This window comes from Sander lucioperca, chromosome 20 (genome assembly GCF_008315115.2).
Source record: "Sander lucioperca isolate FBNREF2018 chromosome 20, SLUC_FBN_1.2, whole genome shotgun sequence".
NCBI classification, from domain to species: domain Eukaryota; kingdom Metazoa; phylum Chordata; class Actinopteri; order Perciformes; family Percidae; genus Sander; species Sander lucioperca.
Window position 1 is genome coordinate 2,576,262 of NC_050192.1, and position 19,102 is coordinate 2,595,363.

Here is a 19,102-nt window from a genome sequence, read left to right on the forward strand (position 1 = left end):
ACTATAAGCTGTATAGGCTGTGTAGCTTACTACCTACAGCTAGAGCTGCAAAGATTAATGGATTAATTGTCTAAACTATTAAATTAATCTTTTTGTCTTTTTATTGAGCAGTTATAGTTCACATACATTACATTTTTACATTCAGAGCTCTTTTTCGTAGATTCGCCAACTATTTTGATAATCGATTAATCAGTTTGAGTAATTTTTTTGGAAAGAAAAGTTCATAGAATTAAGACCTAACACGCTCAACTCACATTGAAACTTTGACGACTGGGTCACCATACTATTCATATGGAAAAATTGTTAAAATTCTCTGATTCTAGCTTGTTAAATGTGAATATTTTCTAGTTTCTTCACTCCTCTGTGACAGTAAAGTGAATATCTTTGAGTTGTGGACAAAACAAGACATTAGAGGACATCATCTTGGGCTTCTGGAAACACCGATTGACATTTTTCACCATTTTCTGACATTTTATAGACCAAACAACTAATCCATTAATAAAGAAAATAATCGACAGATTAATCAACAGTGAAAATAATCGTCAGTTGCAGCCCTAATCTCAGCATGACGAAGGAACGCCAAGTATCTTTTTCTTCTACATCACAGTGTTTGCTTCTCATCATTAATGCCTTTTTTTCCTGTAACATGAAAACGTAGCATTATTGGAGAATGCAAAGCTTGACCAGCGTAGCAACAGTAACTAAGGAGACAGGACTTAGTGAATGGTCACTTTGGCAAAATGTGTAATGAACGGCTGCAGGCGTCTAAACGTTTGAGCTATATTGCCATAGCGCTAGTAATGGGGCAGGCTGTGACAGTTCCAGTTCCAGTGCTGCTGTGCAGCTTGTGAAATAACCAGAGTTTTTATTTTATTTTTTTTAACAAGTGTATGATTTAGACAGGTTGACCAGCAGGACGCTACAACACTCCAGTCATTTATCTGAGAAGTTTACACAACCCTAATGTGAAGTGAACTTCTGGTTGTTGGCCTGATGTGAGAAATGGTGAATAACAAAGGGAGAGCAGCAGGGTGGCCTCTACACAGAAGTGACAAACCACTGAGTTCTTATGCATCCTTTCCTTATCAAGTCCTCTTAATCAACACAGTGAATCCCCGCAATCTGTACAGTACACAGCCGTGACCTATGGCCTTTGTGCGAGTATGTGTGTGGTAGTTCCAGACTTCCCCATGGTGTATGGGGTGACTTGTATTTACAATGGAAGAAACTCAAGTGCTCATCATACCATCCATCAGTGACCGAGCTGTTCCAGGAATCTGTGTAAATCTGTCTCTGACATGGCTTCATGTGACAGAGGGAATTCCGATTCCCAGTTTCTGGACTTGGCCTGTCTCACTGCCAAGTGCTCTGACTGACAGGATTTAATTTCGGAATAATACATTCAAACTTTAAGGCATAACTGACAGAAACCCCACTTCACAAGTTGAACAAGCTGTTTAGCTGGAGGTCATGGTCACTTTCTGTTGGTTGTCACGTAGCCTGTGGACTTCAGTTGTTCCCTTTACCTCTTATCATTGCAGTTAGATACTGAAGGGGATCTCAGTGCAGGAAGTGGGTTTCCAGTATCAGTTTTAGGACAGATACTTTCAGTTTTCGAATAAGAATACCTCGGCTTTAGAAATTCCCGTATCACATCAGTGTTACTGTTACAGTGTAATTTCAAAACCATGTAAGGATTATAGACTGTAAAAAGAATGCACGTAGCATCCGTGACGTCTGCCGTTTGAAAAGCCTTGAGCTTGGCAATATTGCCGTCGCCATCTTGGTTTTTTGAAACCCGACGTGACAATTTGTGACGAGAGGGTGGAGCTCGGGTGACGCAGCCAAGCCAGTGTTGTTTATGGCTCCCATGGTGCTGCGCTAAGCTAAACGCCTAAGGGGGAAAGTTTAAGCATCCCCTGCTTCTATCATCTATTTTAAAATAAATGGGACCATCATTTACAATATGAACATCATGCTCTATTGAAGAAGACTTGAAACTAGCGATTGAGGCCATACATTCATTATGAAAATATTTATTGAGGTAATAAATCAAGTGAGAAGTAGGGATTTTTCCCCATAGACTTCTATAGAAACAGACTTCTTTTTGGACTCGCCCCCTGCTGGAAATCAGACAGAATGCATGTTTAAGGCCCATCCACATTGGCTTCACTTTTCAGACCTGGAAGCTTTGTCCATTATTTTTACAGTGTGTGGTAAGGATGGAGGAGTTCATATAACTTCTGATAAAAAAAATGTCCTTCGGGATGAATAAAGTATCTATCTATTTATCTGATAGAATCTGGTCTCTCACAAGACAAAAGCAGACATTGTGCTCAATGAGGCACCTCCTCTGTGCCATCATTGTGTGTGTGTGTGTGTGTGTGTGTGTGTGTGTGTGTGTGTGTGTGTGTGTGTGTGTGTGTGTGTGTGTGTGTGTGTGTGTGTGTGTGAGACCAATAAACGGCACTAGTAAAAGTAATGTGCATACCCCTCTATTACTAGTATTACTGTTATATCATGTCATTCATGTATCCATATTTGTACTGTTGTTGCTCGCTGTGTGTTTATTTGGAGTAGAATGAAATGATGACTCATCTGTTGCTGTTTTTGTGCTGCCAGATGCATATAGCTATAATGCATGTGTGTGTCTCTCATGTCTAATGTTACAATCATCCTTATTTTTTGTCCACAGCAGTCATCCTGCAGTTCATGTTCACGATATTATTGTTTATGCAGCTTACTTGTTTTGCCATGCTGAGACATTACTGTCATATTGTTATTTAGTTTGGGCATTCTGTGCCCTCACTCCTGTTGTTTCTAACCTGTGTCTTATCCTGCGGTGTGTGTGTGTGTGTGTGTGTGGGGGTATGGGTGTGTATGGGTGTGTGTGTGTGTGTGTGTGTGTGTGTGTGTGTGTGTGTGTGTGTGTGTGTGTGTGTGTGTGTCTCTCTCTCTGCTGGGTGCTTGTGTAGCCGGGCCAGGAGGAGAGAGAGGAGAGTTTGGTACGCCGGCCTGCCTTTTATTCTCCTCTCGCCACCAATCAGCTCTGAGCTTTCTCAGCTTCCTTTTCTCCACCCATTCCCTTTAGCCAATCCGTGCACACCTCCTGTGGCAGGAGAACCAATCAGAATGCTTTGATGCAGATTCAATATGTGACCAACAACTGATCATTCATTTCATATTTGGTGCACATCTGATACAAGCCTCTCAACTTTTCTCATATAATAAATAAATATATAAGTAAGGGGTGTCCCATGGACCTCCAGTTGTTTTTCATAACATTATGTCCCTCTAGTAACATTAATACACATTTATTAAATGGTTTATAACACATTATAATGCAGTTGTATGCAGCTATAAGGACATTTTAAGTGTGCAAAATTACATACAGTATTTGTCAGCAATAAGTTCTCCTATGAAGACATACATCTGTGATTTAATGCATAGTCATTCACTATCTGCTAACACAGCAGCCTCCACATCTGGGTGTCTACAGGAGGAGTTCCCTTTCAGATTATTCACTCGGTACAATACATAGAGAATGGGATATCACGCCCCCGCCTGGCCTGACTGAAGACCCCTCTGTTTACACCTATAAGGCAGATGATCTGTGGTGACGTATGTTGGGCCCCGCCTGCACATATAAACACCATCACCACAGTCATCCTCACGCTCTTCACCTCGCTAAGAACACCTCTGCCGGTTCAGGCTAGCTAGCTACTGCTAGTTAGCTCTGTTTCTTTAGTAGGCGACTGCCAGCTCGAAGTTAGCTTAACTGCCTATGTTGGTGTTAGCCACGGAGTGTAGGAGTATTTTATCCACGGGCTCTGTGTCTCGGTATGAGTACCAAGCCTAAACAGGCAAAGAAGAGTTATAGTTGTTGACAAATACATGAATAAACTCTCACACCTGCCTATAACTACAATATAGTGTGTTATAAACCAACTCCAGCAAGCATTAGAGGCCATAGCTTAGTGACAAAGCCTGTAGCCTTCCAGGCATGAGAAGAAGTCCTTTGGAACAGTGATGAAGATGCCACATCAGAGCCACGCAGACCTTCAGCCTATCAGAACGGAGTATCCTCAACGGCGACGCAAATAACATTAGCATATCGGCCCCTTATTATGACATCTCCTGAGCCAAACAGTGAATCAAACACACCTGATGATCAGATGTTGGATCACAGTATTGAATCGCTAACAGCTCGCCTGTGGTCACTGATGCTATTGCTATTGCTGCTGCCGCTGTAGAGAGCATGAAATAACGCTGCACTTTCCCCTCCCCGCTACACACAGCCATACTGACTTGGTGCATTTCAACCACTTGAGAAGAAGTTCTACTTCAGAAACTAATTGCAGATTAAACTGACTTTAAGCCCCTCTGACAATATTAAAATCCACCTTGGATGTCTACTGTTGCTCAAAATAGTCCAGGTGCTTTCATGTCATTTTGTTTTCTATATGCAGTAGGTCAGGGAATCTGTGATTATCTGCGAGAAATATCTGGATTTTTATTTTGCCCATAATTGTGCCATCCAAATTGACATATGCAGGTTTTTTTTAAAGCATAACCTGAAATTTGATTTGTACAAATTTTAAGCAAAATAAATAAGTTTCACATGTTTCATGTATTTTAGAAATCATGTCCCCAAGGTATACTGTGTCATTCGTCTTGTGCTGCTAGGCTTAGTTGTACTGTGTTATTGTGCTCATACTGTATTGATTTCTATTTTTTCTAAATCATCCCCATTTCCACTCCTGGTTACGCTTGTTATCCAAACCACACACAAGTCGATATTTATTGGCTTTGCATTCTGTCTGGAGCAAAGTAGATTTCCACTTTTACCAAAGTTAATGTGGTTTCCTGTAATGGAGGACATAGTTATTAGACATAATGTAGTGCCAATCAGAGATCCTGAATGTCATCCCTGTAATAAGCAGTATCTGAGTTGTTGTGAGCTCTTTAAGAAAGGCATTTAGTTTCAACCTTTTTACAGATCAGAGAAGGGTTTCTACACTGTGTCGATGCTTCACGGTCCCTAAATCAATCATCCATACAGATTCACTCTGATCAACCTTTTTCCACCTGTGCTCACTTTAGACTGCAGTGGAAACTCTCCCCGGGGCGGTACACCTGCCGCGTCGCTGGGATTTCTCTCTCCCATTAAAGCTTGTCGATACGGTGTTGTTTTGCAGTAAGGTCGTTGGCATGGAGTCCTGCCCAGCTCCATTCATGTCCCGATCGGCTGGAATGGCTTGTCTTTAATTTGTGATGTACCTGCTAAGCTTCTGGGATTCTCCATCTCTCTGTCGCTGACTCCCGCTGCTCAATGGACACGCACCGCTGTGATTAAACCACGCTGCCAAACCCTGACTCTGAGAAGCACCATTCGTTTCTTAGTTGTTTTTTTTTCTCACCTCACCTTTTCAGTCCTTCTGTTCACTCTTTCTCTCTCCCCCCCCCTCCCCCCCTCTCTCTCTCCATCTATAGAGGACTATAACGTTAGGTGCTGGCGACCGGCAAGTTATCCAGACTCCCATCGATGACGCGCTTCCTGTCAGCGGCAGCACCGTGGCCCAGCTCTTCAGACAGCTCGGTACGGTTAACTAAAATACAGGGTTTAATTCTACACTTGTCCCATTTCCAAGTAGTGTTTTTTCCCCAGATGTTAACTTAGTGAATCTAGCTCACTAACTTGCACATCTACCGGTAGCAGGGATGTCACGATACCAAAAATCTAGTTGCTGGTACCGATACCACCAAACTCGATACTACAGTGTGTAAAAAAAAACAAAACAACCCACAAACAATAATACTTAAACATTAATTCCTTTTAATTAAACATTTTGGGTGTGGTGGGAAAGTCTCATGTCACTCTTTTTTCAGTGTCAAGGAGACTGTGATTTACATGTAATCTGAAGAAAACGTTTTCTGTGCTGGTGGTTGGCGTTCTTCTTCTCCAGCAATTCGCGGCAGATTAGAACACTTGTAGGCGTATATATACTGCCCCCGTCAGGTGCGGAAGGATTGCATCCCCCGGTAGGGTTAACATATAGTACAAAGTACCGGGTCTTGTGACATCCCTAACCGGTAGAACATATGATTGTGAATTTGGTTTTCTGTCCTGGACTTCCTGTGATGCCTCTGTGTCTGTGCTCTCTTCGCCCTCAGGGATAGTCAACGTGTTGTATCTGTTCTGTGCCGCGCTGACGGAACATAAGATCCTGTTCCTGTCCAGCAGCTACCAGAGACTGACTGACGCCTGCCGGGGATTGCTGGCCATCATGTTCCCCCTCAAATACAGGTGTGATTCCACTCCTCAGTCTCTCCACACTGCGTCTTTAGATCTTTCTTTCAGGACACATCTGGTCTGATATCTAATGGGTAAAGCACAGTCTAGTTGACAGCAGATGTGCTAAATCTCTTTTTTTTCCCCCCGTTTCAGCTTCACCTACGTTCCCATCCTGCCGGGGAAACTGCTGGAGGTCCTGAGCACCCCCACTCCCTTCATCATCGGTGTCAACTCGTTCTTTCGCTCGGAGACACAAGAATTGGTGGGTTCTCATCAGTACAATATTATAGACCAATGTAAGACCAAGTAAACTCTGTTGGTCGTATGTGGAAAAATGCATCACATAGAGACAATCACATGTTCACACATCAGATAAAAAGAACCAGGGAGTCTTTGACTCTCAACAACAGTTCCCGCTCTGCTTTTACACACTAGATTTATTTATGTTAGATTGTGACGTATTCTGTTCAAATTCAAAGAGGTCCAGTTTCTAATATTTCCTCTCAACAAAGGTCCGAACCACATAATGTCTACATTGCATCCTACCCCTACGTATGTCAAATAAATATAAATAAATAGTACATTTCATTTCAACAATATTTATTGTCAATTTTCAAAGTAGCATACTTTTAACATATAGACGCATTGAACTTTTATGGAAAACTAAAAACCATCTTTGACATAAATCAAATGAGTTAACTTAAGGCCTACATTTCAAGTCAGTCCCTCCAGAAAAACACGATTATGCGATCGCATAATTCAGTGCATAAGCAGCCAAAGTCTGCATATTTAAGCGGGGGCTGCATTTTTTCAAATACGCTGCACTTTCGCCGCATTAATTGCCAATTTCCGCACAAAATATGCGGCTCTTGCATGATTTCATAATCCCCGCATTTTCGTTGGAAAAAAGTCACACATATCTTAGCAGAAAGTTGAAAAATGTTGCGTTTACTTCACACAAGAGCAGCCGTTTCCCCTGTTGCCATGGGAACGTTAAGAAGTGACGTAATTACGCAACGTGAACATCATCGAAAAGCTACAAACCCCGCGATGAAGCCATGATGAAACCGCAGGTTTTGCAAGTTCTCGCAATTTCATCGCATAAAATTGCATAAATATCCCGCATATTCCATCGCATTTTTTAAGAAAACGTGCTGCATAATCAAGGATTTTTGCCCGCAACAATCACAAAAAAAAAAGTCCCCTTTTCTCTTCATTGTGTTACATTTCCTTTTACTTCCTTTCCTGGAGAGAGACATGGGCCCGTGGCTGCCCTGCCAGTAGTTTGAATCTTTGCTCAAATGGAGCATCTGTGCTCACCGGTGAGCCTGGAGCGGTACTTATAGTGCGTTCCATTTCCCTCTGAACTGTGAAGCCAGAGCTGGGAATGACGTCACACCCGAGTTGAATGCGTTCCATTTACAAGTCAGATTTTTTTAATTGTGGTGTAAGTTCTAGCCAGGTTAGCCATTGTCAGCAATGCCAGAAGAAAACAACGCATTACGCCGTTTTGTTGTGCATACAAACAGCGCAGCAACATGTCCACAGATAGAAGTTGGACAGGACTGTGAGACACAAATAAGACAGAAGTGCTGTATGTTACTGTAGCTTTCACTGCTGCTGATGCATGAGGGTCGTGGAGCATGTTAACCCAGGCTTAGAGCCACTTACTGGGGCTTGGAAGTGAGGCTGAGGGCCCTGGAGGTCAAAGCCCAGCCAGTGAGGCTCTAACTGGGGCTTGGGAGGGAGCATGAGGGGCCTGGAGCATGTTAACCCAGGCTTAGAGCCACTTACTGGGGCTTGGAGGTGGGGCTCGTTTCCCACGAGTCACGTTTGCTTTCCCCGTTCTTCTTTTCCTAAACCCAACCGTCCGTTGTTGTCTCGCGTCCCCCAGAGACCGTGGCTCGTTTCCTGCGAGTCACGTTTGCTTTCCCCGTTCTTCTTTTCCTTTTTTTTATAATTCAAATATCATTATTTATTATAATCTATATATATCTATGTATAATATATACTATATTATAATCGTTATTCTACATTCTACAACCTGGGTTTTACGCCACTCTGTCCGTAGGTGGCGCCCGCGCGGAGTCAAACGTTTTGCTCCGCCCACATTTAGCCCAACCCCGATCTGCGTACTGCAGTCAGGTGCAATTGGGCAGAACCATCTCAGACAGTCTAGAGCTCCATGCTGTCATCTGTCCCATCTGTCTGTTCTCTCGAGTGAACCGTCTATGCACGGTAAACAATCGGTTTGATTGGCTCAACTGAGTGAAGCGATTGGCGTAATAAGTGAATTACCTGTGCCACGGTCGACCGTGGGGGAAAATGACAACGCTTTGTGAAGACAATTATTTATTTATTCTCATTAATTTGTCAGAAATTGGCTCACCCAGTAGAGTGTGCACCCCTTGTAGGCTGAGTCCTTGGCAGCGGCCTGGGATCGAGTCTGGCCCGCGGCCCTTTGCTGCCTGCCGCGCTCTCTCTCTCTCTCTCTCTCTCTCTCTCTCTCTCTCTCTCTCTCTCGCCTGTCTTCAAGCAATCCTATCACATAAAGGCCATAAAAAGCCACAAAAACATAATATAACTATTCCATAGTTTAATAAACTTGCTCCCAAAATAGACCAGAATGGCCTTTTCAAAATCAGACGGAGGAGGCCAAAATGATCTACGAAGAAACCCGGCTATATACTTTAAGATACCCTCAGCTACACTGACATGGATCTGAGTTTTTTTTTTTTTAAGATCGCTTTTGCCTTTTATTGTGTAGAGACAGTGGATAGACATGAAAGGGGGGAGAGAGATGGGGGAGAACACACAGCAAAGGGCAGCAGGTTGGATTCAGGACTCAGCCAACGTGGGGCCAACGCTCCTGCTGGCTGAGCTAGAGGCCGCCCCATGGATCTGAGTTTTGATTACAATGGAGAGAATGTTCATGTAAACTCTCACTGACCCATTAAGCAATGGTTCACCTGTCTTTTAATAAACTGCCCATCTGGCTGTTTGCTACCTGCCTCCCTTTGTAGATTTTAATATAAAACTATTTACAGACCTTGCCAAGATAAATTATACCAATATACGTAGCAATAGTTACTGTCTAGATCCCATGATCAAGGGCAATAATTAGCGGTTGTCTTATTAAAGCTTGATGAGAGTGTAATGAACCCATACAGTGCTGCATGCTGCCCTGATGGAGCCGTTGTCTGACATCACAACCAGACCCTGTGTGATGTACAGTAGACACATGGCCATTATCAATGTACAGGTCAGAGGTTATCGTTTGGGCAGCCTTTCCTGCCGCCTGCACTGAAATGGGACTGTGTTTGTGTTGTTTGACGGCTAGCGGCCTGTAATGAGCAGCTGGCGACAGAGTTAAGACCACTTTGTCTGTCTTAGGGATCAAGCGATACTGGTTCTTCAAGGCCGATACCGATTGTTAATAGTTAATGGAACCACTATGCATTTACAGTGAAAAGGAAAATCTTTAAGTTTACAAACTCCAACACAAAACTTTGTTTAAATGCTTTGAGCAATTATTTAATAAATGAGAAACTATGAACGTAATACCCAGTAGAAGATAGTCAGATAGTGTTGTGGGCGGGACATTAAGTTAGACTCAGTGGGGAGAGAAACCGGAGCAGAGGGACAGACACAGAGCTGGAGCCGAGCTAAAGTAGACCACTTTTTAAATCATTAACTTTATCAGTTATCAGGCAAATAAAACGCTGATACAGATAATCTGCAAACTGCCAAAAAAAACGGGCCAATAATCCGTTGATCCCTAGTCTTTCTCTGCATTAGCGTCAGTTGCTGTAATCGTGTTGTGTATCTACGGCTGTAACAATTATTACATAATTGTCTAATTGTCAATTTTTTTTGCATAATCGCGGATCCTTTGTTTAACTGCAATTAATTGATAACATTATTTAAGGCGTATGTATGACTGGTAATTGTGGATTTTGTTTAGATATACCAAATTGTAATTATATAAGTGATTATTGGTCAGACTATTTGTTTTTATTATTATTTCAATTGTTAGTTGTTGGCACTTGGCCCTATACATGTTCATAAGAACAGAAAATGACAAGGGAGGAGATACAGTTAGAACATATGTTTTATGAAAATAAGGAGGCATTGTTTACATTATAGGCTGTGTATTTGTGTTATTACATCATCTGGGTCACATGACAGTGATATAACCGAAAGATGTATCCTGGGATTCATTCAAAACTTTATTTGTTTAAAAAAAGTAATACCTTAATAAATCTTTTTCAATTTGACAGTTGATAAAAATTTTATTTCTGTGTGTGTGCGTTTTCAGTTGGATGTGATCATCGCTGACCTGGACGGCGGCACGGTGACCATCCCCGAGTGTGTCCACATCTCCCTGCTGCCTGAGCCGCTCCTCCAGCAGACCCAGACTGTGCTCTCCATGGTAAGAGCTGCAGCCTTAACTCTGAACACACCCACAACACACCCATAACACACAGACACACACACACACACACACACTACCAGTGAGTACTGGGAAGTGTCATTAACATCCAGTGGGTGGTTTCTACCAAGCAATAAAATTCCCCGGTGGTCCTTCATGGGTTGAGATGCCAGGAAGCTTTAAAGGATTTGCCTCCCTTTTTCTTTGCATAACTTTTTTCAGGTTGAATTTTGGTTTTGGTGTTGATCATCTTTGAAACTTTTTTTCATTTTGTTTTGCATGTTTTAAGTGGTGGATTTTATTTTTGTTTAAGTTAAACACCCACAAAACTAAGAGGGCACTCAGAGAGCGCAGAACTTCGCCAAGGCGTGCCGTATCTCACAATGTTAATGCAGTGTGAATTTTCCCAGTCTGGAACTCATTTTTTAGATTCTACCGACACCTCATTAATGCAACACAAACACCTTATCTCGCAGTGTTAACGAAAGTGCAAAACAAAAAATTGTCCGTGATGTCAGTGATTGGGTTTCGCTCCAAAATGTAATGTTTTTTTTTTCTTGGCTGATGCTCCACCCTTCAACTCCGACCTGCGGCCCTTTGCTGCACGTCATTCTCCCTCTCTCTCCCCTTTCATGTCTTCAGCTGTCCTATAAAAATAAAGGCCTAAAATAGTAATCTTTTAAAAAAAAAAAAGCAGTCTAAAAAACATCACAAATATTCTTCTCTCAAAACACACATAGAGTTCAACATTACAGTGGCTTCAGAAAGTATTCAGAAACCTTCACTTTTTGCATAATTTGTGTTGCAGATTTACTTTCAAACGGATACATTAGCCACTTTTCCCCATCAGTCTACACTCAATAACCCATAATAACAAAGTGAAAACATGTTTTTAGACATTTAGGCAAATTTATGACTCGGTATTCAGGCCCTTAATTCAGTACTTTGGCAGCAGTTACAGCTCTGAGTCTTCTTTGGTAAGTCTCTACAAACTTTGCACACCTGGATTTGGGAAGTTTATCCCATTCTTAAAGTGACATCTAAATAGAGTGTGCAAAAAGTGAAGGGGTCTGAATACTTTTCTGAAGCCACTGCATATTGTATAGAAGTCCAGGAATCATTCAGTAAGCATGACATGTTGCCTTCTCTTAAGTTTATTCCCAGACATTTATGAGTAAATTCTTTAAATTAGGAGATGCAGACATTCACAAAACTGTTGTACGTTGGAGCATTTAAATGAATTGTACAAACGGAACAGTTTCAGTTTAGTCGTCTGTGTTTTTATTAGGGCTCTAGTTGAAGCTTGGTGCCGATGTTGTCGTTTTAACCACATCACCCTCACACACAGGGCTGGGCGATATGGAGAAAATCAAATATCACAATATTTTTGACCAAATACCTCGATATTGATACCGCAACGATATTGTAGTGTTGACTATTGGTGCTTTCACAAAATATTTCCACAATGAGATTTTTTGATAAATAATCATCAGTAATGTGGATATAATGACTAAGTGGGTAAAGGCAAATAACAGAACAGTTATGGAACAGTCTGGTAAGTTCAGAAAATGACATCACTTTACTGTAATGCAGCCTTTAAAAGTGCTTTTCTTGCACTGCACTATTGTGCTCATATTAAACACTGAAAAAACTGCCAGCTCATTCTGTATCAAGCACTTTACAGCTTCTGGTAATCCAGTGCCAGCCCATTTTGAGAAATGGTTTTTATCTGTTTAGGTATGTAAACAAATGCTCTTCCTGCTTCCTTTTTCTCTTATTGATATCTGCAGAATGTGGGAATTTGGATCACATTGGAGCTGTTGCAGGAAACTGAAACATAAGTGGGAAGAATGGGTTGGTTAATACAAGATATTGTTTTTCTGGCTTTTCTGGACTTTGATTAAATGGCTCTGATACACTTTGACAGATGCTCAGTTTTTAGGTTCAGGTTACTTTATTAGGTGGGTAGATTTGTTTTGCAGCAGAAATACGACATCCGTTATAACACACAACTATGAAAACGTATTTAAAACTACTTACAATCTGATACAAATATTTAAGGTTTCACCAGTCAGGCCATAAGAGAGAAATATAAAGATAAATAAGTGAAATAAAGGCATTCAAATAACTATTCTCTTGTATAAAATTAAGATAAAAGCAGGTTTAAAAACAGACTAAATAATGCTCGCATCATATTTGCAGCTTGTTCAGCTCAGTGATAGCAGCAGGAACAAAGCTATTTGTGTACTGCTTTGTTCTGCACCTTGGGACTGAAAACCTCCGTCCGAAAGGGAAGAAGCTTAAAATCACTGTGCAAAGGGTGGGAGCCATCATTTAAAATAGAGGTATCTATCCTCTGTAACTGTCTGGTATACAGGGACGCTGGGTAAAGCTGTGGCTCCCCAATCATCCGACCGGACCATTTAACTGTCTGGTTTAAGGATTTCCTCTCCTTTAAGGATGCGTGACCGAACCGTGACACCAAGGAAAGGTTTCCACGCTATCATGCTGCTCTGCTAGCTCACGTGCTACAGAGTCGTAAACACTTTGCTGCACAAACTACTCATTATGACTCTGCTTGTTTTACAGAATTATACAGCGCTCATAAAAGGATTCACTCCCATCAACTTTGTCATGTTTTATTATTTTATTGAATAACAGAGGATGTAATTTGGATTTTATGACAGTGATTGACAGAAAACAAGACAAGGAGTCTACAGCCATGCTAGCAGCTTGTGTGTCTTTTGTCAGCGTCATTTCCACGCCTCCCATTCATTTCTATGGAAGCAGCCGTGCAATGCATTCTGGTAGGGTTGTGGGGACTTTGGAGAAGCGAGGCGTCGAGTCGCCCACTCCTCATTTGCATAAAGTCGAATCCAGCCAACTTAATGCAAACAAGGAGCGTCCAGCTCGGCTCGTTGCCTCTCAAAAGCTGACGGAAATCTTTTAAACTGACCGTTGTTGATCTGAACTAAAGACAGATTCAGCAACTGCATGGCCTATTTCTCGCTTAAAATCTTTTCAAAAACATGTTCCGGTGAACTATTTTCGTTAAATAAGAGATCGTATTCCAAACGAGCCGCCATTATGGTCGGTTTTGAAATCCAGGAGGAGCCAGCCCCACATGAAGCGCTCGTCCAATCAGGTGCAGCCATCGCTGTTGTAGGAGGGTGTAGACCAGGGGTGTCAAACATACGGCCTGTAGGCCAGAAAGGCCCGCCAAAGGGTCCAATCAGGCCCACTGGATGACTTTGCAAAGTGTAAAAATTGCAGAGAAGAAATTAATTCCAATTCCAAATTTACCACTTTAATCTCAGAGAATATCCGAGTTCTTCTTCCATAAATTTCCTCCATGTATATGTGCGCCTTCTCTACCCACTGAACCAACCCAGCCACAGAGTTTTTTCTCTGAATATTACCCCTCTCTCCTGGGTCCCTAACATTATTATTTTTCCTATAATGGCCTTAAACACTGTCTGAGCAGAAGCAACCTGCATTTGACAACATCAAGCTGACAAGAAACTCTGTGGCAGATACAGTCTCTGATCTTTCTGGAGTGGTTCACTGGGGGGGATGTGGCCCATGAACTAAAATGAGTTTGACACCCCTGCTGTAGACTGTTTTCTTTGCTTGTCAGTGGTCAGTGAAGAGAAACTGGCAGCAAGCTGACTAGCGTGCAATGCTGGGAAGCAGGTGATCCCTTCCGTGAAAACAACGCGTATATGGACATGTTCTATGAGGCTGAACTTGAGCTAAACGCTCACATCAGCATGTTAGCACCCAATAGAGATATTTCAGTCCGGACCAAAGTGGTGGACCGACAGACTTTGATCCATTGCCACATTGCCATCCACATCTTCACAGATGAATATAAAAATACGAAGAACACAGACTGCAGGGCAGAGAACGTTCATTTTTGGAACGTCAGTGTTCTGGAAATGTGTTGTTCGCTTCCTGTCTCCGTGCAACTTGACGGCACTTTTGAGGGACGTTTGCAAAGAAAAATTAAGAAATTGCGGTGTCCATATCGTGCAAGGCTGAAACCACATACATACTAAGACTCAAGCTGTACGGCTGCCTCTAATTAATGTTGTCCTGAGTGGGGGTAAATACTTTTTCAATTAGTTATTTAATCTATGATATTTAGAGATATTTGTCAAAGTATTTTAGTCTTTGTCTGTTCATCAGTGTAAAAGATTCAGAAACTCAGTATTTTAAGAGTGAAACTATTTATAGTAAAACCTATTGCTCAAATCAATTCAGGACAATCATTGTGGATCCATCTCTATATGGAGTTGGATAGCTTCTAGTTATCTTGTTCTCTATAGCACTGGGTCAGTTCCCGGTTGTGGGAAAATCCTTCTAATGTGTGCTGTGATGCCAAATCATCCCTCCCTGGATAGTCTGGTTTGTTTGCTGTAGCTGTGATCGCAGTCCTGTTTAAAACATGAGGATTGACTTTATTTGATTATTGACTCCTACTGATGAGTTTCTGGTAAAAGATTGGCACACCCCAGACGACGGTTTTCTCTCTGCGGGTTGCACAGGGTTGGAGTTTTTGGAGATGTCACTGAGGCAAAGGGTAGGATATGTTTATTTGGGAGAGGATGGAGCTGGCATTCACTGCTCTGTCTCAGCTGAGATGTGCCAAGTGTGTATTTGGATGCTGCGAGGAGCCTAAAGTTTGGGAATCAATGCTCTTCCCACGGACTCTCGTCCTATTTGAAATATTTGTGCTATAAGAACAAAATAGAAACTGAAGATAGTCTCTCTCTTTGCAGACGTCAAGTAAAAAACGGCAATGAATGCTACAGCTGCAGTTGGATGATATGCTGCATGATCTACATAGAAGAACTGCATAGTTTATTTTGTCACATGACACCCGGGGTGGATACGCTAGTTTTCGCCCTTTTTCCTTTCGCGATGCTGTGACTCTGTCACAGGGCTGTAGTACTTGAGTCCGGAGTCGAGACGCTTTTCTGTCGTCTCCGACTCGTCTTGGACTGGTTGGTATTTGGACTCGGACTTGTCTCGAACTCGGCCATTGGACTCGCCAAATATTCTAGTTGGTCTTGACTTTGTTACTTGAGTCCAGCACTGTATGCTTTTGTTCTCAAGTAACTTCCTCCTTCAAAAAAAAAAAAACATTGATGAAGTGCTCGTTCAGAAAACAGGTATTAGTTCAATTCAAAATCCATCTAGAACAGGCATCGAGATTGGTCGCCTGGTATACGCCTGGCTGCATCATAGACTTCAGTCATCAGCTATCAGTCCTTTTCATTTTGGCCACAGACACAATGTCAGCGAGCACTTTGTACTATGGATTCTTCAGGACAAGAAATAAGTTCAAGAATGGGAACATTTTATATTTTATATAAATCATGTGGCCTAATTTGACCCTTTCTTTCTACGATCTTGACTGTCTCTCATTTGGACTCAAACGTTTTTTTGCACTCTGTCTTGACTTGGACTTGAACCTTTTTGGAGTCGGTCTTGACTCGGTCTCGACTAGTCCTGGTCGTGGACTCGACAAAGGTGGACTTGACTACAGCTCTGCTCTGTCATCTCAGCCACAAATTCTGTCCATCTCTGTGCAAGCAGAAAATTACATCAGAACAGCGTGAAAACCAAGGCACCCTTGTTAAAGAAAGTCTTTAGGGACAAAGAAGGCCTGTGCGCCGCAATGCTTGGCTGCCTATTTATTTTTTACTTTTGCTATGCCTTAGCCGCATCAATAAAGGCGTTTTAACTTTTGCGTTATCAAGGGTGCCTTGGTTTTCACGCTGTTCTGATGCTATCAGATGACCCTTGCACTAGAGAGCACAAGAGCACCTTGTTACACTTTTTTCAACCACCACCAAAAAGAAGCGCTCCTTTTTTCTGTCTTCCCACATCGTTCCAAATTAGTTTGCACCGAGTTTGAAAGAGAGACTGAATAATAACAAATATGAAAAATAAGAAACCTCCTTAACATCGTCTACGGCCTCCATGCTGCTTTCTGCTGTTTACTAAATCTGTTTTCCGGCGCATTCATGACGTTGAACGTGACACACTAAAACAAAAAAAAAAGAAATGCACACGTCACGGGAGAGCAAAGCAGTCTATGGCCTATTTTTAGAGGGTTTGCCCCACGTTTAAAACCTGCATATGCACGCTAATTTTAGTTGAAAATGGGTATTAGTGCAATAAAATAAACCACAATTTTGTCCCATGGATCTTAGAGTATAAGGATTGTGTTTATGATTGCGTCATGGACTGTTGACAGTGTTTTTTTTAGAACTACTGTCACATAAAAACAGATGTGTACAATCCTAAAATCCAAAACAGCTTATTTGTTCCTAACATCAGCTGTGTGTCAAAGTGTCCTCAACCGAGACACTGAACCTCGACCCACTGACCGGGGCTTCTGCTAAAAGCCTAAGATGACAAGGCTCGAAATAAATAGATTTATTGAAAAAATAAAAAATAAAATTTTTATTGTGAAACCCAGGGGGTCATGCCACATGTGTTTGTGTTATGGACAGTTTCTGTCACTGGCTGCTCTGTGTGCTTTATGGCTTCTAACCTGGAGACTCTTGTGTGTTGTGGTCCTTGCTCTGCATGGATGGAATGAGAGCTGGAGACGGGTTGAAGGGAAGTTCACCGGGTTATGGGCCTCAGCGAGCAGAGCTGTGTGTGTACAAACTAGGGCTGAACGATTTTTGAAAATAATCTAATTGCGATTTTTTTCCCAAATATTGCGATTCGATTATTTTTTAAGCTTTGTCTTTTGTGTTATTCAACAAAGACAAACAATAAATCATTTTATAGTATGAACAACACACAATTACACACTAGACAGTTAAAAAAGTAAAAATATAGTATATACACACACACACACAACAGTGTATTTTTTTTTACAGTGCACAGAGAGGAGCTGCCTCCAGCCCCCTCAGAGAGCTATCGTTGCGTTAGCTAGTTGCTGGTGTTCTTGCCGTGGGATTAACTGTACTAATAAAACTGTTGAAACTCCGCGGCCACGCTGCTGTGAAAGCTCCCCGAACGTCATTTATCAGTCTGGTTGTTACCCCTCTCAGTGGCAGCTCCTCCACTCCATATCTTTATAACGGAGCTAACCGCTAACCGGAGCTAACCGCTAATCAGAGCTAATAGTTGCCAACCGAGCCTTCAGTTCTGCGTGTCTGTATCCATTAACTGCATGTATGGACTCGAACCAGAATAAAACCCTTCATTTTATTAAAATGGCTGTAAAAGTTTTAAACTACAACTCAGAGTTGTTTGAATGACAGAACTCAGCTCAAGGTACAGTGTAGCGTCAGCATGCTAAGTTGATGCTTTCTCTACGGAGTGCAGACTGATTTGCTCTCGCGAGTCATGTGAATTAATCGTTCAGCCCTAGTACAAACACCAACACAGATTTATTAACTGGAGGATTGCAGCTCCAATTGAGCAGTTTTCCACCTCGGGTGCAGGATCAATGACCCCAACAGACCCAGAAGTATCAGTATCAGTCCGATCAGCTCACACAGGTGGGGCTGGCTGACCTCCCTCGCTGCAGGCTGCAGGAACGATGGTGCTGTAGATTGTTGGGTAGCAACTGGGATTCAGGGCTAAGCCGCTGTGCTCTCCTTACACTTAGCTGAATGAAATTTTAATGGAATGGCCTGAGACTGGCACTGATACTGTTTCCAAGGTAGTATTTGTTGATAGGGCTCTGGCTGCTGCTGCACGCTATAAAACATGGACTATTTTAATTGCTTCCACTTTTCTACAAGCTTTTGACCAAAATATGTTTATATTTAGTCATATTTAGTCAAGTGTTTGTGTGAATTGGTGATCCACATGAATAGCCCAACCACAAATTGTTTTGTGGCATTGAAAATGCTTAAAAGGCAAAACTTGCTAAAGAAGTCCACTGGGGACCAACTACAACCATTAGATGTGAGGAAAGTCATTTAGTTAGTTTTGATGCTCACATCGATTTTACATGTATTTGGCTTAAGTGGTGCCCAAAACGGCCTCATAATGGTAGGGAAAATCCTGGATTTCTCTGAGGTCTTGACTCAGTTACCCAGAGTTCCACTGATGCAGCAGGAACAGGCTCCAGTAGAGAGTCTACGAGAGGCAGTTGAATAGTGATTGACGATGGCTTTCATGTTGTTGCTGTTGTAGGTTTTGGATCCAGAGCTGGAAGTCGCTGATCACGCCTTCCCCCCTCTCTCCACACAACCCTCGGCACTCAAGATCCAGGTAAGAAAAACTCTCTGCTTTCAGCTGGCCGGCTTTTCTCAGCAGCTTTGTTCTCAAAAAAAGCAGGATGTCTCACGTTTGTGTTGAGGTTTTAATAGTCTATATCCACGACGTTTCACTTCTGG

At 42.1% G+C, this 19,102-nt stretch overlaps 1 protein-coding gene across 3 annotated transcripts in view; it reads left to right on the forward strand.

Moving 5' to 3' along the window:
* sbf1 (SET binding factor 1) overlaps positions 1-19,102 on the forward strand; it is a 92,889-nt gene that overhangs the window by 41,929 nt on the left and 31,858 nt on the right. For 2 of the 3 annotated variants that reach the window (XM_031306355.2, XM_031306358.2), the window contains exons 7-12: positions 2,976-3,005; positions 5,494-5,599; positions 6,175-6,307; positions 6,449-6,557; positions 10,614-10,727; positions 18,900-18,977. In XM_031306355.2, the coding sequence (XP_031162215.1) occupies positions 2,976-3,005; positions 5,494-5,599; positions 6,175-6,307; positions 6,449-6,557; positions 10,614-10,727; positions 18,900-18,977 (570 nt within the window). The remainder of the gene's footprint in view (positions 1-2,975; positions 3,006-5,493; positions 5,600-6,174; positions 6,308-6,448; positions 6,558-10,613; positions 10,728-18,899; positions 18,978-19,102) is intronic. The other variant, XM_031306360.2, reaches the window with a different exon arrangement.